We start from the raw sequence: 24,109 nt of genomic DNA, 5'->3' as shown, positions 1-24,109 counted from the left end.
TGACCTCTGCTAAAGATATCATTGATTTTGTAGAGAAATTAGGGCATCGTGTATGTTTGTGGAGTATTGAAAACACTAAAGGATCTCATGAGAATGTCGCACCAAGGTGCTATGAAACTCATCTACGGAAACCTCTTGAACCATCAACTTTTATGTCATAGCACACCGTTTCCATTTCAAGTCTATTATTGTTATGTTCTTCCCAAAGTAAAATTACATTAGTTAATAGTTGAGATACATGCAAATAATAAGATGAATCATGCAGTCATGGCATATGCCACATATTGCTTTCAAGTTGCTACGGACGAGTATGGATCCTCTCCACCCAGCTCATATATCCGTATGCTTACTCACATGAATTATGAATGTGAAACTTACAATGAAAAAAGTGTGAATGTGGGTCACATATTCATGTGACTGTGAGTCTGTGACTCTGTGAGTATATGGGCATATGGCTATACGAGTAGATTGGGTGGAGAAGATTCAAATTCGCTAACGACTAGGGTTTAATTGAAGTTTGTAATTTCAATCCGTACTTTTCCCGCGTTCTGTGTTTGACCGTTTTATCTTAAAAGTTCCAATTTTTCCGTAAACGAAACCTCTCTCTCTCGGTCTCTCTAATCTCAACTCGACAACGACCAATTCAAGCAAAACCTAGCCAGACATGCTCTCCACCTCTCTTTGTCTCTCGATCTCTCGATCAAATTTCTTTTGATGTATCAGATACATACGTACTGAGCCATGGCGTTTCTTTCTCTATTGTTTCTTCTCCTTCTATTTGCTGCCGTTTTTTCTCAACGGTCACCTCCCGAAGGTAATCATCTCAATCTCAATTTGTTAATCTCTCGTCAGCTTCCATCTTAATTTCACCTTTTTTTCATCAACCCATCTGCGATGCTCTCTTAATTTCAGGTGTTCTTATTGATTGCGGCGCCACTGTTTCAACCGAAATTGCTAACCGGGAATGGCTCCCTGACAATTTCTTCATCACTGTTGGCGTACCCAAAAAAATATCCATTCCAGGGATATTTCCAACTCTCTCCACCCTCCGTTCTTTCCCTTTCCTTGCCGGTGCTCGCCGGAAATTCTGCTACGTTGTTCCGGTTCTCCTCGGTACGAAGTACCTTGTCCGAACCACTTACTTTTATGGCGGTGTAAACGGTGTGAAATCGCCGCCGGTGTTTGATCAGATTGTAGATGGAACTGTATGGAGTCTTGTGAACACCACGGATGATTATGCGAATGGAATGTCGTCTTACTATGAAGGGGTGTTTAAATCGAAGACGAAGTCCATGAGCGTCTGTGTCGCTCAGAACAAATATACAGATTCTGATCTGTTTATCTCTTCGTTGGAGTTGGTGGTTTTGGGGAATTCGGTCTACAATACCACGGATTTTGGGAACTACGGTCTCAGCTTGGTTGCTAGACACAGTTTTGGGTACGCAGGGCCAATCGTAAAGTAAGTCCGAACAAATTCACTTAAATTCTTTACTAAATCAAGAATTATATCAAGGAACATTGATTGAACTCTGAAGAAAGTTCTAACCCCCGATCTCATAGAAAAAGCTGATTTTATTACCAAATGACAAACAAAACAACCCAAGAAAAACAGGGCTAACCCTAACATGGTATTTGAACATGATGGAAAGATCCTAAAACAGACAATATTTAGAGACCCCCTTGCCTTTCATTTCTTTTGTAATTGGAGGTCTATTTTTTGATTGATTGATTGAAACCATGATCACCAGATTCCCTGATGACAAATTTGATCGATACTGGGAGCCATTCGGAGACAATGATCCTACAGTACGAAGCATCAGAAACTTCTCTTCTTCTGGGTTCTGGAACCTTCCACCAGATAAGATATTCGATACTGTCCTGACGTCCAAAAAATCAATGAAGTTGCAGTGGCCTCCAGGATATCTTATAAATGATACCTATTACATTGCATTATATTTTGCGGATATTAGTAATGCCTTAACAGGGAGCTCCAGAGTATTAGACATCACATTAAATGGAGTAGAATATTATAACAATCTGAAGGTGACTCCAGTTGGTGTAGATGTCTTTGCGACTCAATGGCCTCTTTCAGGACTAACACAGCTAGAACTGACTCCTGCAGCTGAATCAGATGGCGGCCCCTTGATCAATGGTGGGGAGATTTTTGGTTTGTTGCAACTGGGAGGAAGAACTATCACCCGAGATGGTTTGGCTACTGACACTCTTATTTGTTGAGTAAACGTGGCATGTTTATCTGGAACACTCTAAACCTTCTAGGATCCATGGGGGCTCCTCTTTTTTTTTTTTTTTTTTTTTTGTATGTATGTGTGTGGTGGTGGTGGGCGGGTTTGCATCTAATGAGACATAACTTGAGATAGCATGGTCAAAAGTTGACTTGCTGCTAGCAAAATGTTGTGTGAAACAGCATAAATGGTTGCAAAACAGGGATGTCTATTGTGATGCAATCAAACATTTTGAGCATTCTGTTATTTGTGTCAATTTGGAAGGACTGAGTAATTCTTGGGCCATGACCATCATAAAAATTGTTCTATCAAATAGTCAGTCTATAAATATGGTCCTGTTTGTGGTTGAATTCCCTGAGACAGGTGGGGGTCTCCAAAAGAATGTGCAAGGTTTCTTCTTTGCTTGAGTCAATTGTTCTCTTATTGTTAGCACCATTTTCTGAAATGGCTTTCGATTGCCTGTTGCAGCAATTGCTTTGGCCAAAGTGATACATAGTCTGGAGAATCCCCCTCTTGATTGGAGTGGTGATCCTTGTTTACCTCCTGCATACTCATGGACTGGTATTTCATGCTCTAAAGGCTCCCATATCCGTGTTGTGGCAATGTAAGTTGGCACCTTGATCATGAAAAACTTGTAGTCTATTGTCTGTTTTGACTCTTCTGACATTGTGTACTCTTTTGGTTGCTATTCCAGAAACCTTACAAGAATGAGTATCTCCGGAACTCTATCACCGTATATTGCCAATTTGACTGCATTGACTCATATGTAGGTTACTGAAAAATTATGTTTCTTGAGTGAGCTGAGTATGCAGTGACAGATTTTTCTCACGAACAATATCATATTCTGACTAACAGCTGGCTTGGGAACAACAATTTGACTGGGCCAATTCCTGATCTCACCCATCTAAGGATCCTTCAGACGCTGTAAGTTTATGGGTTAAATATTCCCTGCTTGCTCAGTTTTTGGCTTTGGGTTAACGATGGTGGATCCTGTATCTCATGAGCCATCATGTTAAAAGAGCTCTACAGTCTCCATTCTCCTACACTTGGAGAACAGTATTTGAAGTTAGAGAAGTTTATACATTCTTGGTTACTTTTACTGATCAATAATAGAGTGTATCACATTGTTCCCATTTTTGGGAATAAACACCTGGTGGAACACCTTTATAAGGTGAATTTAGTGAGTTCTGATGTTTCAATGGCTAATATATTTCTCTAACTTTTCAAAGGCACTTGGAGGACAATCAGTTTAGTGGAGCAGTTCCCTCGTCGCTTGGGAACTTGACAAGATTGCGTGAACTGTAAGTTTTACTTCCTTACGATGACATGTAAGCATTTGGGTCTCTTCATGTACTTACCACCATACTTTGCCTGGTCTGGAACTGAAAGATACAATTATGAAGATTTAGCCTGAGGTTTATTTTTAAACCATGAAGTTTCAGTTACTATAAGGGGCCTTGGAGCAATGGTTGGTGGACCACAGTTGTAGCCTGAGGTCAAGGTATTGAAACAGCGTCCCAACAAAGACTGTTGGGGGAAGGAAGGGTGCATAGGAAAAATGCCCCCCACCCCCCTTCCAGTTACTCTGACAATGGCATACCACACACAGTATGCTAGATTTAACTTTATGAGGTTATCAGTTATCACTTATCAGATAGCATTTAATCTCAAGTACTGACAATATTCTACCAAGATCAGTTTCAATAAGGAATGTCTTATTCACCCAAAAGAAAAGAGGGGGTGGTGGTAGGGGGCATGTTTTGGTAATGGAAGAAAATTAGACTATGCAAACTGAGGAGTAAAACAGGGACCAACTAAGGGTGCTCTAAACTTTTGTGGCTTGATATTCTAGGAATGGCTGCATATCGATCATTTGCTGCTATGGAGAGATATTATTCTTACGCCCGTTTTATAGATAACCATAAATGTAATTTCAATCAGTTTGGATCCATATATATCTAGTTATGGCATATGTATGGTTTTAATATTTCCTTCAGTTCTATGATTGTTTCTTTAAACCATAAATGATTGAAGTCAGAAACAGTACAAGAGACAAAATAGATTTTATATATTAAATGATGATTTTGATTCATAACTGATGGCCTCAACTTTAAACTCTGCTGTATATCATGCTTGTTCATAAACACACTGTATATCACCTATCCATCCTTGATTGAATTGTCTTTAAATAGATAATCTGTTCATTGTTAAGTTGCAGATTGCATTCTCAAAATAGTCTGCATTATCCTTTTCCTAACCAGCATATTATACTGTCTACCTTTATTTTTTACTTTTAATATTCTGGTTTGTCTATGTGTTGTTGAAACCTCCTTTTTTTTTTTGAAAAGGGGTGGGGTGGGGGGATCTTAAAAAAGTTGAGTGGTAAGCATTTTAGCCATATCTAATGGTGCACTTGTATTTCCCATGATTTTACTCTTCATCTTTGTTAAAACATTTTAGTGATACTTGGCACTACTATGGTTTGTCTTTGCTTGTATGCTTCAGTTTTTTACAAAACAACCAGCTCATTGGCCAAATTCCAAAGAGTCTGAAAGAGAAACCTGGACTGAACCTTCGGTGAGTGTCTACCTACCTCAGTTCATAGTCATCCATCCTATATAATTAATATCAGGCAATTAATTGATTTTGTCTTTTGCTTAGGATCTCCCCTGGAAATAACTTTTCACGGTCACCACCTTCTGCAAAATAATGTGTATCAAGGGTAACATAAATCTCTCTTGCAATTGAGGAAATCATTTTCTGATATACAAATTTAATTTATGTTGTGTGGTTCCACTTATTCCAGAACCCTCTGCATGACATTTTCACCTGAGAAGCTTCAAGATGCAAATACGCAAATGGCAGAATTCAAGAGTTTTACATGCTGAGTGCTCTTTAAATGATCAAATGAGATCTCACTGTAATTTGCATTACCGAAATACGTGCTTGTAATTCTTGTATACATGTGATCAAATTCATTCATGCTATTTGTACAAACTCTGAAATATCCTTCCCAAAATATCAATTTTGAAAAGGAAAGTCATAAAGAAGATGACTGAGAAAGTCCTATTTTTGAAATGTAAATATTTCCTCTTTTGTATACATATGGCAATTTGTAGAGTCAAATATGTTTGGTTCTTTTTTCCTTTGTGTGGGTAATTCTTGTCCACATATTGTCAAATTTGTGTTAGCTTCCGCAGATGGTGAAATTTCAAGTTCCAAGAATAAGTTTGAACTTGGAAGTTGAATATTTCATCTGACTGAAAATGTTAAAAGACTTTCTCATGCTTAATGTGGATATTTAGGTTTTTGCCACATGGAACAGTCAGTCCAAGTAGTTGGAATAAGGCTTAGCTGAGTTGAGTATGCAGAGACATGAGATAGCTTAGCCTTGAACTTCTGCAGATTTGGCATCTTTGTTCATGTATACGCTATGATGGCTGATCAAGAGTAAGATTAATGAGTCTATACCTTTTCTTTTCCTGGTATGGATGAGTTTGTTCCATTAACTAAATGGGGATGGTGAGGGCAAGGCCATTACCTAATCCTGCTTATCCTATTTGCAGCTTAACTGTGAGGACGCTAACAAAGCAATGCTCACCATTCCCATGGCTGATCAAATCGGTAATTTACCTCTTCTGCATTGAAATTGGTGAACTTTCCTTTTCTCTTTAGGTTCTAACTTGCATCATTTATTTTCAAATTGAAATGTTGATTGAGCAATAAATTAGGTATCTTCCCATATTCTTTCCATTCAATGTTGTTCACATTATAGAAGCAGCATTTGTGGGAGTTTTTGACCAATTGAACTTCACAAAAGAAAAGGTCTTAAAACATCAATAGGTATTCATTTTCTTGCCTTCTTCTGTTCTGTATCTTCTTCTTTGCTCTCAACTTCAGTTGTTGGCTAGTTATCAGCTACCCATTAGATGATTAGATCATCTCACATCGTTATGGCTTCCATTATGTTCATCTTAAGATTGCTTTGAGCATGTGGTTGGTTGTTGTAGCCTGATGCCTTGTCCATATTCTGGTATTAAATTTACTGACAAAAAGGTAAATCAGCTATTTAAACTTTGAAGAACATGAATCACCCCACCTAATTAGAGAGAGATTTACACTATTATAATCTGATTCTGTCTGCATGTTCCCTTAAATATACCTAAATCTAGATCATAATTACTCTGAATTGTTGCAGAGAAAGAGGATCGACAGGGTGTCTGACATCTAAAGGTTCCATAAATAATCAAGAGCTGTTTCTTTTCAAATGGCAAAAAATGCCAGGGTTTACCAGTTCAAGCTGATTTTTTGTCATCTGAAGTGGTGCTGAGAAGAACGGCCAAGCCTCAACAAGAGTCTGCACAAGATTGATCATCAATCAAGTCATATCCAAGTTGTGTAATATAGGACTTCCATATTGATCATTGATTCATAATATTGTTGCCTAGCATGTGGATTGTTATTTAGCATTCCCATAAATATAACTTCCTTTAGGTCCTATTTGGTTATATGAATCCAAAGATTTCAAATCCTCTGGATTCATGAATATGAGATTTATACCTATTTGGTTGTGAAAATCTCTAGATTCATGAAATCTAGAGATTCATGTTTTTATACTAAAAATGTGAATTTGTAGATTTATGGGTATGTGGTGAAATTCAGAGATTTCATTGCTACTATAAAAGCGCTAAGCATTTGTGCATTTACAAAAATCACATCGACCAAATAGTTTTTTAAGATGTATCCACATATTTTATTCCACAACCAAACAGTTACTTTTTTGAATTATCACTCCATAAATTTGAAAATTTTAAATATTTGAAATCTACAGCGTCATGTATCCAACAGGCCGTTAAGTACTTAGTTTATAATCATCCTGTTTTGGTCTTCAATGTATTGTCTTGAAGGTGAGAACATGGAGTTCAATTTGTTGGGTCTTAAGGGAAGGAATAAGGACCAAGGTACCGGGCAGCGCTCCAACCGACAGGCAACACCAGGCAGTCCCCCACAAATCTCTTTCTCCCTTACTACCAATTTGGGCCTTGATGATTCTCCTTCCTTCCCTTCTGTTCTTTCTTATTTAATTCCTTCTCAATCTCTCAATCTCTTTATTCTCCTTACCACTTTTTTGTAAACGGTTTGAGTTGAAACCCACTTTTCTGTTTCATTTGCTTTGAATCAGAAGTTCAAATCCATTTGATAATTCACCTTTGCAGTGGAAAGTAGTCCGTTAATCTTTCATTCTGTTAAATTTGATAATTCATTGGGTTCCTTCCCCTTCTGCAGTTTAACCCACTTGAGTTTTATCCATATCTGAGATCTAGCTAGCGTTCCTTTTCTGCAACCAAATATCAACGCAAAGTGAGGCTTCATTTGCTTTTCTTCTTTCATGGACCCTGCACATCCTTTGTGATTTCAGAAATTGAAACCTTTCATGACTATTGATTCACTTCAAGTGCTTCAAGATCCTCCATTTGATCCATCTCCTCTCTTTTAGTCTTTTGAATGATGTCTTCATCCTAGTTTTCTTTTGAGTTTTGACTACTCCTTTGACCAAATTATGAGAAAGGGATTTCTTTTTTATTTTTTTCTTTGTTCTGAGAGAAGGGGACATCCAATGAAATGTATGGGTGCTCGTCGGTTGCAGTACACTTTCATCTCCTATCCAATTTGCCAAATCTTACACATTCATAATAAATCATCATTTGGTCTGGGTAATCCATGAGAATCTTCTGAAAACATTAATTATTCGTCTTTCTTTTTCGAGAGTAGATGGCTCAATCGATCAACAAGAGGTATGAGAGTCATGAAGGGAGATTGAAGGAATACGAAATTGTCCAAAGATGGATGACATAAGGGATGAAACCACATAGTTGAAATCAGTACCAATATTATATGTTTTGAATTAAATTTCAAACTTCTTCAACATTGGCGGGGGCATTCCATTTTGTTTTATTGTATTCCTTGTATGGTTTTTTTGTGGTAATGTTCGTTCTATAGTTTTTGACCTTGGATGCGTTTACTAAATGAAATTTTCCTTACTAAAAAAAACATTTTTCATTGTAAAAGTGTGGGGCCAATTTAGGAATATAATAAGATTTCTTGGGGGTAGTTCGGGCACTAAAATATATGTGTTGACCAATGAACTACTGATAGAAGCGACTAGCGAGCGCCATATCAAAAGTTCAAAAAATTTCAAATCCCAACACTCCACTTCCATCTCCTCGAGTCTTTCCCCTGCAATCACTACAGAATCCAAGCGCAGAGCAGAGAGAATGATTGAGAGTGAGAGACACAGACACTTCTCCGTAGATTTTAATACAATTTCTGTTCTTTTTTTATTAGTTTTTTAAATTTCAGTTTTTTGTTCGCTTCGTGTCTCTCTCAGGTTGTCAAATTTCTTCCTGTTCTTTAAAGTAACGGCAAAGATTACTATTCTAAAAGGTTCCACAAGAACCAAACAGAAAGTTGTCTCTCTGCTTCAAATGGGATCGACAAACCACAACAAGCCTCCTCTAAGTGTTTCTGCCCCTCCTCGCAGTCCTTCAAATGTTAAGGTTAGGTTTGCCCTTATTTTTTTCACTTTCTGTTTTTGTTTTGAGGTTTTCTTTCTTACAAACCCTTTTGCTCGTTTTAATTTTTAGTCTAGGGTTTTGATTCTTTCCTTGCTCTAATTTGTTTTTTGACAGAGAAAAAATAACATTGATGAAATCCCAATAAATAAACGTCGGAAGGTTGGATCAGCGAATGGTGGTCGGACCCGTCAACCGTTTTCTGTAGTGAATGCTGCTCAGGATCTTGCTACAGACGGTGATCCGGCTAGTACTGCCAGCTCTGAATGTGGTGGAATTGAGTTTACCGTCGAGGATGTAGAAGCAATACTCAATGAGAAGATGAAGGGAAAATCAAAATATGACTACAAGGCAGATGGACCATTTAGCTTGTTTTATTAATTATTTGGGATAATGCTTGCTTTATTTCAAATGGTTAGTGAACTTACCTCATAATTTTCTGGTTTTTGCAGGGAAAATGTGAACATATGACAGAGTATGTAAAGAAACTGCGGCTTTGTCTCAAATGGTTCTTAGAGCGTGAAGGTAACCACGTCTTTGAGCAGGAGAAGCTTAAGAATATGGTGGAATCTGCTGAGAAAGAGCGTACTGAGCTCGGTAATTTTTTGCCCTTTCTTCATTTTATTTGTGTTGGAAAAATTCCAATTTTACATGAACTCATTACTCAAACCTGGTTTTAGAGATACGGATGAAAACCAATGAAGAGGAAAACAATAGTATTATCGCTGAACTTGAGAAGAAGTATGCTTCTTTAGAGGCTAAATGCACAAAGGAAGAAGCAGACAAATTGGTAAGATTTGTTCTGTCCCATCCTTAATAACTGTCTTATATATTTTTGTTTTGGTGTCATTTCATTTATTTGTTGTTGTTGTTGTGTCTTATTTTTTCTTTTTTCTGTAATCAATACCCGTAGACTGCACTTGATTCTCACAGAAGAGAACAGGATGCCAGAGTTGCTGCTGAAAGTGCATGGGCTTCTTTATCGAGTGAGCTCAAGGAAACTCGTGAAGAGCTCTCAAGAGCTTATCTGAAGGTAGTGCAGAGGTGTTTTTAATTGATTAATTTTTTGCCAAAGAAATACCCTGATACTATAATGATGGTTTGACAGATATCTGATGATAAAAAAGCGCATAAGGAATTGCGAGAGCATAAGACAACCTTACTGCGAAACAACACAGAACTGCTGACACAGATTGCATTAGTCAACAGGACCCTTGAACACGTACAAAATGACAATTCTGCTATGGTAGAGGAACTCAGCACCCAAAGGGTTCAATTGGCTTATTTTGAAGTAAGTCCGTGTGGTTCAATGTTCATTTACAATCAGATTTACATCTTATTCTGCACATTTATATGCTTCTTTCCTCACGTAAGTAGCAGTTAACTATTTTGTACTCTCATCTTGAATTTTCTCTTATTTGGAAATGGGTCATGCAACTTTTGAGGGTTCTCTTACTAGCTTTATAATGGGAGCGGCAGTATATACAGTATTGAACTGAAGTAAAATGTCTTGGATTTTTTGAAAGGCCTTAGTTTGATATGCATTCATAGTAGTCCTATGCAATTTGCCTTTCTTTAATGAAAACTTTTCTAACTCTATATCTTCCTCGTAACTGTATTGAGTTTATGACAGTACCACAAATGCTGTTACAAAGTTTTTTCCTGGCTGTGAGATCATAGAGACTGCTAAAGGGCAGTAGGAGTGTCTGGTACTGAGGCCTTCAGTGAGCAAACGAATAACAATGACCTACTATCTTCCACTGTTCTTTTCACGTTATGGGTTTCATTGCCAGTGTTTAATATTGGCTTCTAATCCAATCCCCCAGGTTACCTAGATTTCTTTCATTTCGGAAAGCTTTGGAGGTTTAACTTTTTCTGTTTTATTTAACTCTAACAAAAACCATGAAATGGGATCCTAGAATTGTTAATGTTGACCCTTGAATGAGGAAGACATCTATAACTAGTGGATATAAATCAACAAACTAATTCCAACTTTTACTTGGAGATGAGATCATTGGGTATTTGAGGAAGTGTTGGTGGAAGTGCTATGCAGGACAAGGTTGGCTTTTTATATGTAGGTTGCAGATCATGAATGATATGCAGCAATTGCTTCCTTATTATAAACAGATATGGTAGATGGGTTAATTGTCAATATTGGAGAATGGGTTAATTATAGTCTAGATAATAAATGCACAAGCAAGAATAACAATGTGGCCATTTTTCTTGCCTAATGTGATATGCATCATGTGACTATTTTTCCAGGCTTCATACAACGAAGCTGTCAAAAAAGAAGAAGCACTAGTTAATGAAGCAGCTACCCTCAGAGGAGATCTCCAAAAAGTGAGGGTGGATTGTGATGGTCAACTATTGCAGGTGCAAACACTGTCTGCTGAGCTAGTAAAGCACCAAGAAAGTACAAAGAAGACATCTGTTGAGTTGGATGACATGATGAAAAAATCTAGTGCTTTGGAGGTTTGTTAGTATCCTTTGTTTCATGGCAAAATTTCAGATCCTTGTTATGGTAAGCCAATCCATGTTGGTTTTTTTTTGCAGGTTACATGCTCTTCACAGAGAGATCAGATACAGATACTGAAAAACCAGTTACAGGTGATATTATGTTTATAAATAGTTTGTCTCTCAGATCTTCCATTATGCAGGCACCCATGTGTACAGAGTTAATGCTGATTGGTAACCCACATTTTTGTGCCTAGAGATTCGATATGACAAGAACTGAATTTGAAGAACAGAAGAAAGTAACCGAAGATTTAAACAACTGTCTGGCAGATGCAAAGCGTCAAATTATTGAAGCAGACAAGCTACGGAAAAAGTTGCACAACACCATTTTGGTAAACTCTAGTATTTGCAAACACAACCTCTACCCCTTTGTGGACTATTTTAACATCTTTTTAATGAATTTTGTACACTCGGCAGGAACTAAAAGGGAATATCAGGGTCTTCTGCAGAGTTCGACCCTTATTGCCAGAAGATGGTGCTGGATCAGACATGGCTGTTATTTCTTATCCTACATCAACAGAAGCCCTTGGAAGGGGCATTGACGTAGTGCAAGATGGTAGGTTCTATTATTTCCAGTTCAATCTATGTATTGAAGTTGTTATATGTTTACCCTAAGGTAAAAATTATTCTGCCAAGTCTTGTTGGCTAAATCAAAATTAAATTTCAATTACTTGGCAGGGCAAAAACATCCCTTCACGTTTGATCAAGTATTCACTCATGAAGCATCACAACGTGATGTTTTTGTGGAAATTTCACAGCTGGTGCAAAGTGCCCTAGATGGCTATAAGGTGGTCCTTTGTGATTTTTCATTTCCTTATATTACTTGACCTTTTTTTTTCTTCTATTTGTTTGTGCTTCTTTGTGGGTTTCTTTTTTTTTTTCAATGACAACTTGCTAATTCATCACTGAAGTTCTGAATTATGATATTGTATGTCAGTTTGATCTATGGTCATGGCAATGTACTTGTGGTGGCATATGTTTTGAAAATTGCTTAATTATCTGGTTGAATAAATTTTATTTCAGGTGTGCATTTTTGCCTATGGTCAGACAGGCTCTGGTAAGACTTACACCATGATGGGAAAACCAGAAGCTGCAGAGCAGGAAGGGTTAATACCTCGCTCATTGGATCAGATATTTCAAATTAGCCAGTCACTCATATCACAGGGATGGAAGTACAAAATGCAGGTTGAGTAATTACTTGTAAACCCTTTCTGTTAGTATGTACTCTCTGGCAAGTTCATAAGTATTTTTCTTCTTTGTAGGCCTCAATGTTGGAGATATATAATGAGACAATTCGTGATCTGCTTTCACCAAGTCAATCCGATGGTAGAAAGCTGCATGAGATTAAGCATGATGCTAATGGGAACACAGATGTCACTGGTCTTACTATTGCTGATGTCTGTAGTGTCACTCAGATATCGTCTCTTCTTATGCAGGCTGCACAAAACAGGTACATTGATAAAAGATGATATTTTTTCTACATGGAATTTTGGATGTCTTTCTTTATATTTTTTTTCCCTTCCAAATTACCTTGTAGTTCGAGTACAAATTGCTAGACGTTTGATGGGATGGAAGCCGTGGCTATTTCTTATTTCAGGTCTGTGGGCAAGACCCAAATGAATGAGCAGTCTTCTAGAAGTCATTCTGTATTCACCTTACGGATATCTGGTGTTAATGAGGTAAATACCCATCCATAGGTTCATTCCACTGATTGAGCACTTTCATTTACTGACAGTATACCATGGTTTGCTAGAGTACGAAACAAGAAGTTCAGGGTGTACTTAACCTTATTGACCTGGCTGGAAGTGAAAGACTTTCTAAGAGTGGTTCAACTGGTGATCGACTCAAGGAAACTCGGGTGAGTTTCTCATTTCTTTTCCCTTTGTACTTCCTGTCTTTTCTTCTCAAAGTTGGATTTCTAATTCCTTTATGACAATAAACAGGCCATCAACTTAAGTTTAAAATGCTTAAGTGATGTCATTTTTTCCCTTGCGAAGAAGGAGGACCATGTACCATTCAGAAATTCGAAGCTTACGTATCTTCTTCAGGTAATGGTAAAATTTGTCTCAAATGATGGACCCAAATTTAGGAAGAGTTATCATTATATTTGCAGCATGCAACCTTCGCATTTGCGAGGAAGGGGTCAGTTTATTGTGTCTTGATACTAGTATTGAGCATCTTTCATTGCCTTCTCAGTGAACCAATGATATGCATGCAATTGATTGTCCTGATCTGTGCTCTCTATATTGAGTTATTATGGAATACAATAATTGTCATTTTTTGCCTAATTTAATTTTTGGGCTATTAGGGGATTATTGACCTCCTTTTACTTTCATTGTTGAGCAGCCTAGCCTACGGGGGGACTCGAAGGCACTGATGTTTGTCAACATCTCACCTAGTCCATCGTCAGTTGGAGAATCACTTTGTTCTCTTCGCTTTGCTGCTAGAGTTAATGCTTGTGAGATTGGGATTCCCCGGCGTCAGACAAATGTGCGACCTCTTGATTCTCGCTTGAGTTATGGTTGAAGGTGGTATTGGTTCCTCTGTTTATCGGGTGAATATTAGTCATTGTAGACGAAACAATTCTTTCTAACTGATTGCTTGGTTTATGTTGCAAATGAGTTGGTGGAATTGTTTGACTTTAAAACTTGATTTGGTGCCAGAAACGCTATTGGTTTCTTACCACTCAGGCTCAAGTCTGGTTCTTGCAACACATGTCTAAAAAAAAAACGCTACTGGCACCTAATCAGGTTTTAAATCCAAACAATTCTACCAATCATTTGTAACATAAACCAAACAATCCTTAAGTCTCAATAGAAAAGCTTCAAAATATGAAGTAATACAAAATAATAAACTTCGAGAAAATGCATTGAGTATTAAATGCCAAAGCATAACTGTCATGCATCATCAGCTATTTCAATGTTAACAAAAATCTTCTATGTGTCATTAGTTGATGAGGCTTTGGGAATGCAGTCAGCATTTTCACTGGCTCAACTACCTATGCTTCCTGAAGCCGTCGAAATGTTGAATAAGATTTGAGTAATTGTTTGGAAGAACGTCGTGTTAACCACCAAAGGCATTTGCAGGATAACATGCTCAGCGTGGGTGCTAGAACAGGGGGGAATAGAACAAACAAGGTAGATTAAATCAGAAACTAGAAAAGGAAAAGGAGAAAAACCCCTAACCTATGAATCGCATGTAGAATGAATTTGAATAGACGAAGAACAAGAGTTGCAGGGATAGGGACGCTTCGTATTCTCTGCTTCCTCTTCGCCTTTCTCTTCACAACCAGAGTTTCTCGTTGATTTTGTATTATGGAACGGTTCACGGTTTATGGATTCTGATTCGATTCAAATCGGGTTATAATCTGTTTTTTTTCTCTCTTCTTTTTCACATGTTTATTTCAACGATCGAATAAATGTGCAATGCTGAAGCAAAACCCGTTAGGCAGTGTATTGTTGTCAAGAAAGAGGTGATTTAAACACCGAAGGCCAACAAGACAAGGTTCATACTACAAAAATATAGAGGATGTATACTTATGAAAGTATAGATTCCTCTTGAGATTTCAAAATGTAACATGATAAGTCATTATTTTAGACTTGAAGCATTTTTATTAGGTTTATTTTTACAATGATATGCACTATTCATTTATCTTTGAATGAATGACACATGTGTTGAAATATTTGACTACACATTTGACTACTTTAGTCCCACATCGCCATGTGGGACTAGAAGGGAGAGGAGGAGGCTATAAAGTAAGCCTCCTCTCCTTTTTGTAAACCCCCAAAAGGGAAACAAAGGAACCCCGATTATTATTAAAAGGGTTGCCGGGACCCGGGGTTTCCGAATGTGTTCTTTTTTTGATTGCCATTACTGATTACGTGTCTAAAGGTTTAGGTTAAATTAAAATTAAAAAAAAATATTTTCTAAATCTTATCTCAACTTTTGGATGTGATTGATAGACATGTGTTTTTTATCTAGAGAAATGAATAGTTTATTTCTTTGTCAAAAATGGAACTGATAAAATTTCTAGACTTGAGAGGTACTTATAAAGTTATTTTCCTTTAGATAAAAGGGTAAAATGACAAGCACGTTTTACGTAGAGTTGTGGATCCTCTACCTTCGCGAGGTAATACTCATTTTCTTGCATTTTTCTGTTCTTTATTCTTCTCCTTTTCTATCAACTTCAATTGTTCACTAGTTACCAGCTACCTGTTAGATCGTCTCACATTGTTATGGCTTCCATTATGTTAATCTTCAGACTGCTTTGAACATGTGGTTAGCTGTTGTGTCCTGATGCCTTGTCCATATTCTAGTATTAAATTTACTGACACAAAAGGTCAGTTATTTAAACTTCAAAGAACATGAAACACCCCATATAATTAAGAGAGAGATTTACACTAATATAATCCGATTGTGTCAGCATGTTCCCTTAAATATACCTAAATCTAGATCATAATTACTCTGAATCGTTGCAGAGAAAGAGGATCAATAGGATGTCTGACATCTAAAGGTTCCATAAATAATCAAGAGCTGTTTCTTTTCATATGGCAAGAAATGCTAGGGTTTACCAGTTCAAGCTGATTTTTCACATAATACTGTATGGCTTTATCCCACAGTGTGTACTTTGTGTTGATCAATCTCATTTGGGTATCTTGGGTTGGTAGGGAAATGAGATCTGTAGTAGCAGGAGATAGGAAAATACATATGAGATTAACTATATAATTGATGTTCCACTTGACCCTCCATGTCCAAAGATTAAGGTGCCAGAACAGCCATTAGATCCTCATCAAAGTTACCATAAATCTGTAGGATCTCGATGTTTTATGTTAGCTGAGCATAAACAATTGAACAACAAAGATGAATTTGCAATTCCTTCTAAAGTTTAAAATTGAGCTATCCTAAATTCCTGCATCTGTAAGCTTCTCTGGTTTTTTTTCTTTCTCTGAATTCACACATCAGCTCTTTCCATGGTTTGCAAAAGAAAAGATACAAACTGTTAATGTCCTACTAGCCACCCCAAAACAGAAGTCATAACTTACATACATAATGCACTAGATCTGCAATCCAACATAATTCATCTAAATATTACAGAGGAAAAGAAGAAAGGATAAACATTTTACACAATCCTACAAGGCTACAACCACAGAGTGTAAATCATTAAATCATTAAATGTTGGCCTTGGTAAATTATTTGGTCCCAACCCTGGATTGACTAGTGGACTCAAACAATAGGAATTTATTTTTGTGATTTAAGAAATTGAAATTTTCCTGAGGTACAGAGAAGGAAGAAGGCAATTTTAGTAACATCAGATTAAGACAAACGGTTAGCTAGTCAAGGGAGGAAGACTCCCCTAACTTATTCAAATACATCAAATATCAGACCCATTTACATCCATTAACACATTGGAATACTTCCACAAGCTAACCCTGGAAGCTTACTAACCACAAGAAACAAAAGTGCAAACCACTGTAAATTTAAGACTGAAGAAACAAGAAGATGCATAAAGCATCTGAAAACACAAACTAGTAAAGACTGAAGAAACCATCTGAAAACACAAACCAGTCAGGAGTTGCAAGTTAACCAAAAGTGGCACACAATATAATGTCCTCCCTCAGGCCATCATCACCCATATTATGAGCGTGAAAATGCTCGTCATAGTATTCGAAGAATTCACGCACAGGCCTCATGTTAGGACGAAGTCGATCAGCCCGAGGAGGACGTTGATCAAAAGGAGGATCATCATCGAAGTTCCATACGTATAACCGTAGGGCACGGTAACGAAGTTCAGGGGGAACCTGCGAAAACTATTCCAAATCTCAAGAGTTGAATGCCTTTCGTAGACGGCTCTCTTGACGTCATCTAAAGTACATTCCTCGGGAAGAATATAAAAATCATGGTTAGTAGTCCAGAATAAGACATAGACAACCCTCCTCCACTTGGGTACCAGATAAACATTGACTTCTACATTATCCTCCAATATAAGCCAGTCCCCCATACTTCGATCATCAAAGCTCACTAGAACTATTTCTTCTTCTTCCTCCCCAGGGAGACGAAGGTGATGTGTGATAACAATTCTTTCTCTTTGATAATCAGTTAGTAGTTGCAGTGTGTTCTTGATGACAGATAATTTGGTTTCCCGCTCGAAAGGAATGGTTATAATGCTTCCGTCCTCCATATTACACCTTAGAAGCATCTATTTAACATAAACCAATAGAAGAGAATTAGAATTTAAAAAATAAATAAATAAAAGCAAAAAACAAAAAATAGAAGAAGAAGAGCACAGAGAAAAAAATTTACAATTGAAAAAAAATTAGAAAGTAAAGGAGCAAACACAAGAGAGAGAAAGTAGAGAGTAAGGGAGAAGAGGAGGGAAGTGAAGAACCCGTACTTATAAGTGTTTGCATGCATTTATTGTTGAGGCATTTGAATCATACCTAACTTATGTCAAATTATACTCAACTTCTGTTCTACTAAACTCTTTTTTGTATCAATTATCATTCTCAATTATGAGAATTTTACATTATTTTAAATTGTTTGGCCTCTATTATCAATTTTGTTTTTATTTAAAATAATAAAAAATGTTCATTTTTTGATATATTTCAATTTCCATGTTAATTTGTATTGATATATTCTTTTGATTGTTGTCTTCTAATTTCTCATGATGGTACCTATTTTTTCCGGATTTACTATCAATTTTGCCAACACTTTCTCTTTCTCAATAGTCAGACTGTCCATTAGCACCCTTGATAATGTAATTTGCATGCTCACTAGCTTGGTCATTTCATTTTTGTGTTGTGGTCTCATTTAATTCATCCCCTAACTATGGCATTTTTCTCTTTTTAATATGTGGGTGACAGCTAAAGATGGCAACACTAGGCACGTTTCACTTCACAATAAAGTAAGTACTTAGTTGATTAATGTCATCCTGTTTTGGTCTTCAAGAGGTGATTTTGCTTCAGTTAAATGCGCAGGACGGTTAAGTGGACCGTCGGATCAAGTTGGAAAAGATCGTGGCCGTTGCTTCAGTGCTGGCCTCAGTACACTTCCACTCTTGTCCAATTTGCCAAATCTTACACATACATTAATTTTATTTTTAAGACTTGATGTTTTCATGATTAGATTTATAACAAATTATCATTCGGAATTTTCTGAAAAATCTTTTTCTTTTGAAAGTAGTAGGCTAAATCAATCAACAAGAAGAGGTATGATAGTCGTGAAAGGAGATTGAAGGAATACGAAATGGTCTAAAAGATTGGATAACATGAAGGATGAAACCACACACTTCAAATCACATATTGTATGTTTTGAATTAAAAATTTGATGTATTCTACCGAAAAAGAAGAAAAACTTCCTTTTATTTTTGGTAAATGAAGATTTTTTTTTTTGGGTAAGAATGAAGAACTTCTTTTACAACCCATTTAAGTGGGAGGGACTAGGGAGGTTGAAACTCTAGACACTTTTCATAAGGGCTAAACATTATTAATAGTCTAATACAAAAAGTTACTGGTTATCACCTCCAATAGAATGACCTTGATTTTGTTAAGTAAATTAATTTTAAAAAATGAAATGACTATAATACCTATTATGTAACTAGATATAAAATGTAATTTCAAAAAACATTTAGGGCCTCTTTGGTTACATGAATCCAGAGATTTTAAATATCTGGATTTATACGTGTTTGGTTGTGAAAATCTCTGTATTCATGAATTTTAGAGGTTCATTTTTTTACGCTAAAAGAATGTGCGACCTCTTGATTCTCGCTTGAGTTATGGTTGAACGTGGTATTGGTTCCTCTGTTTATCGGGTGAATATTAATCATTGTAGGTGAAACAATTCTTTTTGCTTGGTTTATGTTGCAAATGAGTTGGTGGAATTGTTTGGCTTTAAAACTTGATTTGGTGTCAGAAACACTACTGGTTTCTAACAACTCGGGCTCAAGTCTAGTTCTTGCAACACATGTTTAAAAGAAAAAACGCTACTGTCACCAAATCATGTTTTAAATTCAAACAATTCTAAGAAAAGACGTATGATGATGGTATGGTTTCTTGGAATAACTATGAGGAGCGAGGTGGTATGGCTTTGAAAATAAGAAGTTCAAACGTTACCATATTTGAGGGTAGTATGGTCATATTAAAATTATTTAACAGTCCTAAGTAACGAGGTTAACGGTGGAGGGGGTATTTGCAAGGTTTTTTATTTTTATTTTAGAGGGGGTTGGCCTTGTTTCCCATGAAAATGGAGGGGCTCATGTAAAAAACTCTTGAAAATAAAAAGTTCAAACGTTATCATATTTGAAGGTAATATGGTCATATTAAAATTAGTTAACAGTCCTAAGTAACGTGGTTAATGGTGGAGAGGGTATTTGCAAGGTTTGGTTTAGGGGGGGGGGGGGTTGGTTCCCAAGAAAGGGGGGGGGGGGGGAAAAAAAAAAAAAAAAAAAGGGGAAAAAAGCACCCCCCCCCCTTAGAAAAGAGTTAAATGACAAGCACATTTTACATTGAGTTGGATTTTCTACCTTCGCGCGAGTAGAGGATTGTGGTATCTTCGTGAACACAACTTTTGAAAAGCAAATTATGGATTCAAAAAGGTTTTATAGAAGGATAAACAATGTGGCGGCAAGAATCTGATCCTCAGAGATTTTTTGCCGATCATAAGTGAGGGAAGGATTTGCTGTATATAGTTCCTACTCATAGTTCAGATCACAAAATACAAAGGTCTCTGCGTGACAAACACTCAGCAAATTCGAGTCTGTGGCATCTGCTGAGTGTACCATCATCAACAAACAAAGTACTTTCACTAGAAAAATATTCTGATGGATAAGAAACTTTTCTCTCATGGCGTGGTAATTAAGCCAATTTTGTATTACACTTAATAATCAAGGTGCCAATGCTCAGAAAAGAGGGGGGGGAAATGCAAAATGGACTAAAAGAGCTGAAACAAATACATATTTGGGGATATTTCCAAGCAAAAAGAGCTGAAAACTGAAACAGACTTCGTCTTTACTCCTTTTTAGTGGCACTGGATCTTGCTTTTAGATTCAGAAACACAGCCCTGTGTTTTCGAGGGAAATGAAGTAAGGTCAGCATCAGTTCAGACAAGTGCAATACATTACAAAGAGAAGAAAAGGAATGAGAATGCAATGGCATATTTAAAGCTCCAAGCCACACAAAAGCCAACATATTTGATTACCAAATTAGTTTTCCAAAGTGGGGGAAGGTCAACATTTTCATACAAAACCTTGATTCTTCTCTCCCCTTAGGAGAAGTGCAATGGGATATCTGAAGTCTCAACAGCAAGGTGACTACAACCCTATCAGCGCTCATCTGGATAAGGATGTCTTCTGTTCTAGGAATAGATACTTAGCTATTCTTTAGTAGCTTGAGTGTGAGTATGTGTGTCTATATATACCCTACTCAAATGTGAAAACGCTTCAGTCCGGCCCATTAAATTTGCAGGACTGTCCTGCGAAATTTCAGGCCGTCCAGATCCGAGATCTCGATCCAATGGTCTAAAATGGCTTGTTGAATGGTCCTGCAAGTCGAAGCGCCGGACTAAAGCAAGGTCCATTCAAATGTAATAGTATTCTTCTATGCTAACCATGTGGCTCCATTAGGCCCCAAATGGATGATACCATTTGTAGACCTTCAGTGGTGCGGCATGCAGGTGCTTTCTTATAGTCTTTGGGGGAAGTCCTTTCCCTACATAAATAAGATTTTTCTCCCACACAATTTTTTGGTGCATATAAGATTTCAGTGATTGCAAACTAGATGGAATATATGGGTTGTACAAAGAAAGACAATATAATAGAAACCAACGAAGAGTGGGGGAGACAAACAAAGGAAATGAGAAGTACCAGCATAAGGCAACAAAGCTTTGGAAACAGAACACGAAATTGCAGTGGCATACACTGATAGTTCACCCAAGATACATTAGGCCAAAACTGGAAAGTACAGAATAATGTTTCAGTGTCTTTAACCATTCATGGATTCCTTATCTTGCCAGAATCCATCCCAACTTCATATGGTTTTTCCTTTGCTTAACATTAGCTCCATGGCTGGTATTTAACCACAGTTACTTAAGAAACTTCACAGATTTGACATATCTTCGAAGACAACCAAGCTTAAAGTCTAAGGGTTTCTGGTTTGCAAAGGTTCCAATATCAGGGATGGGAAGCAAGATCTCTAGATTCTCCTCAAACTTAGATGACTCGTACATTGCCCAGTACTTGGTACGAGCTTAGGCTATCTATTAGTGAATATCAGAAGCCCAGTTTTGGGAGGGATGGGAAGCAAGGTCTCTAGATTCTCTAGATAGTAATATTCAATGTAGTCCACATAATACAAGCAGCATTTGTGGGTGTCTTAGACCAATTGAACTTCATAAAAGAAAAGGTCTTAAAACATCAATAGATACTCATTTTCTCAGCTTTTTCTGTTCTTTATTCTTCTCCTTTTCTATCAACTTGAATTGTTCACTAGTTATCAGCTACCTGCTAGATCACCTCACACTGTTATGGCTTCCATTGTGTTCCTCTTCAGACTGCTTTGAGCATGTGGTTAGCTGTTGTATCCTGATGCCTTGTCCATATTCTAATATTAAATTTACTGACAAAAAGGTCAGTTATTTAAACTTTAAAGAACATGAAACACCCCATATAATTAAGAGAGATTTACACTATATAATCCAATTCTGTCAGCATGTTCCCTTAAATATACCTAAATCTAGGTCATAATTACTCTGAATCGTTGCAGAGAAAGAGGATCAATAGGATTTCTGACATCTAAAGGTTCCATAAATAATCAAGAGCTGTTTCTTTTCATATGGCAATAAATGCTAGGGTTTACTAGTTCAAGCTGATTTTTCACATAAAACTGTATGGCTTTATCCAACACTGTGTACTTTGTGTAGATCAATCTCATTTGGGTATCTTGGGTTGGTAGGGAAATGAGATCTGTAGTAGCAGGAGATAAGAAAATACATAAGAGATTAGCTAAATAACTGACGTTCCACTTGACCCTCCAAGTCCAAAGATAAAGGTGCCAGAACAGCCATTAGATCCTCATCAAAGTTACCATAAATCTGTAAGATCTCGATGTTTTATGTTAGCTGAGCATAAATAATTGAACAACAAAGATGAATTTGCATTATCTTCTAAAGTTTAAAATTGAGCTATCCTAAATTCCTGCATCTGTAAACTTCTCTGGTTTTTTTTCTTTTTCTGAATTCACAGATCAGCTCTTTCCATGGTTTGCAAAAGAAAAGATACAAGCTGTTAATGTCCTACTAGCCACCCCAAAACAGAAGTCATAACTTACATACATAATTCACTAGATCTGCAATCCAACATAATTCATCTAAATATTACAGAGGAAAGGAAGAAAGGATAAACATTTTACACAATCCTACAAGGCTACAACCACAGAGTGTAAATCATTAAATCTTTTATCTCCCACCACTTCCTTTCTTAAGAGAAAACATAGGAGAGAATGTACTAGTCTTTGTTTGGGTGCAAGGAGGGACATGAACAATAGGCCTTATTCTTATACTAGCTGACGATCTCGTCCGCTCCAGTTCTTTCTTTATCCTCTTCACATGCTTCTCTCTGTTCCATGACTTCTCTTTGCGTTCCTTCCCATCTTCCATTGGGCAAATGTTACCAAGTGAACCCGAAGAAGATGATGAAGACGACGAAGATGGTGACAATGAAGATGCTCTCTGTTTCCTTAGCCTTAACAATTCCTTCCATATAACAGTACACTTAGGGGGCCGAGGAGATGGATCATCATCCATGAACCAGCTGATTCTACTCTCCTCTTTCTCCTCCTCTTCTTTCTTTTTCTCATGCTCCTCATTTTCCTCCTCTGACTCCTTTGGTTTTAGAGAGATCTTGTTGAGTTCCTCTGCTTGATGTGTTGCCCAGAAAGGAAGCAGCTTACCTTCAAAGAAGAGCTCATCTGCTGTTAACATGGAATCACTACTAGCACTGCTGGATAGGAACTCGAAGTCTACATTACGTGTTTTCTCTTGCTCTGTGTCATGGTTTCTGCAGATCTGGTCAGAGTGTGGGGTTATGGAGAAGAAACTCTTGGTGTCAAGGAAGTCAGAAGAGAAAGAGATTCGAGGGCCTGATGTTGGCTCCATGGATCTAGAGGATGTTGAGGACTGAGGAGAGTCTCCTTGGGTTGTGTTTTAAGTGGTGCATGGGGGTGTATGTGTGCGTTTTAAAGCAAAGGTGGTGAAATTTTTAATCATCTTTTTGGCTGGTAAATGCAAATGTTGGAGACAATGAGATTATAAAACTAAGTGGTCTGGTGAAGCCAAAACAAGTGGGCTAAGGTTTTGTTTAGAATATGGAAACAGCACATGGAGTCCATTGGAGGAAAAAGATGTTCTTTGGAGAACTAGATGCAGCTAAGGAGGAAAAAGTGTTCAAAAAGGAAAACCCACATCATAGACAGATTAAAAATGACTAAGAGTCAGACAAACTCTACCCAAAGAAAAGAAAAGAAAAAAAAATTTAAAGAGAAATAAACCCTAAATTGAATTATAAGCTTGTAAAGAGGATTGAAGAAACCATCCCTGTTGTGGTCCTTCACAACAGGGTGGTCTGTGTCGAGTTGGGATTGTGTCCTCTTGAGGGTAGCGTATAACATTATTTCCTTTAAAATTTGAGAAATTGTAATTTCCCTGATACCATAGTGATGAAGGTTGAGGGTAGTGTTATACATTACCCTCAAGGGCAATTGATTTGGGTTCTTCTTCATGCCGTGATATGAA

General features: G+C 37.2%; 3 protein-coding genes across 3 annotated transcripts; 2 read left to right on the top strand and 1 right to left on the bottom strand.

Annotated features, from left to right (window-relative positions):
• The first annotated feature begins 614 nt into the window (after nt 1-614).
• On the top strand, nt 615-5,301 carry LOC149003486 (putative LRR receptor-like protein kinase At1g51890). The gene is made up of 10 exons (XM_089137677.1): nt 615-814; nt 913-1,459; nt 1,749-2,206; nt 2,712-2,847; nt 2,938-3,009; nt 3,099-3,167; nt 3,473-3,544; nt 4,749-4,820; nt 4,905-4,965; nt 5,050-5,301. The coding sequence occupies exons 1-9, from the start codon at nt 742-744 to the stop codon at nt 4,951-4,953; spliced, it is 1,548 nt and encodes a 515-aa protein (XP_088993803.1). The 5' UTR covers nt 615-741; the 3' UTR covers nt 4,954-4,965; nt 5,050-5,301.
• Nucleotides 5,302-8,413: 3,112 nt separating this feature from the next.
• On the top strand, nt 8,414-14,827 carry LOC149003485 (kinesin-like protein KIN-14C). Its single transcript, XM_089137981.1, has 18 exons — nt 8,414-8,528; nt 8,632-8,800; nt 8,933-9,166; nt 9,268-9,412; nt 9,496-9,605; nt 9,729-9,848; nt 9,924-10,106; nt 11,078-11,287; nt 11,369-11,422; nt 11,527-11,661; nt 11,747-11,885; nt 12,008-12,117; nt 12,353-12,514; nt 12,592-12,779; nt 12,927-13,008; nt 13,083-13,187; nt 13,273-13,377; nt 13,676-14,827. Exons 2-18 carry the CDS (start codon nt 8,729-8,731, stop codon nt 13,853-13,855), a joined length of 2,334 nt encoding a protein of 777 aa, XP_088994107.1. The 5' UTR covers nt 8,414-8,528; nt 8,632-8,728; the 3' UTR covers nt 13,856-14,827.
• Nucleotides 14,828-22,512: 7,685 nt separating this feature from the next.
• Nucleotides 22,513-23,508, bottom strand: LOC149003484 (uncharacterized). Its single transcript, XM_089138341.1, has one exon. The coding sequence runs from the start codon at nt 23,471-23,473 to the stop codon at nt 22,775-22,777; it is 699 nt and encodes a 232-aa protein (XP_088994467.1). The 5' UTR covers nt 23,474-23,508; the 3' UTR covers nt 22,513-22,774.
• Nucleotides 23,509-24,109: the final 601 nt, after the last annotated feature.

This window comes from Hakea prostrata, chromosome 10 (assembly GCF_041222555.1).
Source record: "Hakea prostrata isolate BN-2017 chromosome 10, UWA_Hpros_2, whole genome shotgun sequence".
NCBI lineage: Eukaryota > Viridiplantae > Streptophyta > Magnoliopsida > Proteales > Proteaceae > Hakea > Hakea prostrata.
This window is presented reverse-complemented; position numbering and strand designations above follow the sequence as displayed.

Bases quoted from the DNA above. Each gene is read 5' to 3' on its own strand.
- LOC149003485 (XM_089137981.1), top strand. From the start codon at position 8,729: ATGGGATCGACAAACCACAACAAGCCTCCTCTAAGTGTTTCTGCCCCT. The intron at 11,423-11,526 runs GTGATATTATGT...TTTTGTGCCTAG, and splicing joins TACTGAAAAACCAGTTACAG to AGATTCGATATGACAAGAAC. The intron at 11,662-11,746 runs GTAAACTCTAGT...TACACTCGGCAG, and splicing joins AGTTGCACAACACCATTTTG to GAACTAAAAGGGAATATCAG.
- LOC149003486 (XM_089137677.1), top strand. From the start codon at position 742: ATGGCGTTTCTTTCTCTATTGTTTCTTCTCCTTCTATTTGCTGCCGTT. The intron at 2,207-2,711 runs GTTTGGCTACTG...TGCCTGTTGCAG, and splicing joins AAGAACTATCACCCGAGATG to CAATTGCTTTGGCCAAAGTG. The intron at 4,821-4,904 runs GTGAGTGTCTAC...TCTTTTGCTTAG, and splicing joins AAACCTGGACTGAACCTTCG to GATCTCCCCTGGAAATAACT.
- LOC149003484 (XM_089138341.1), bottom strand. From the start codon at position 23,473: ATGGAGCCAACATCAGGCCCTCGAATCTCTTTCTCTTCTGACTTCCTT.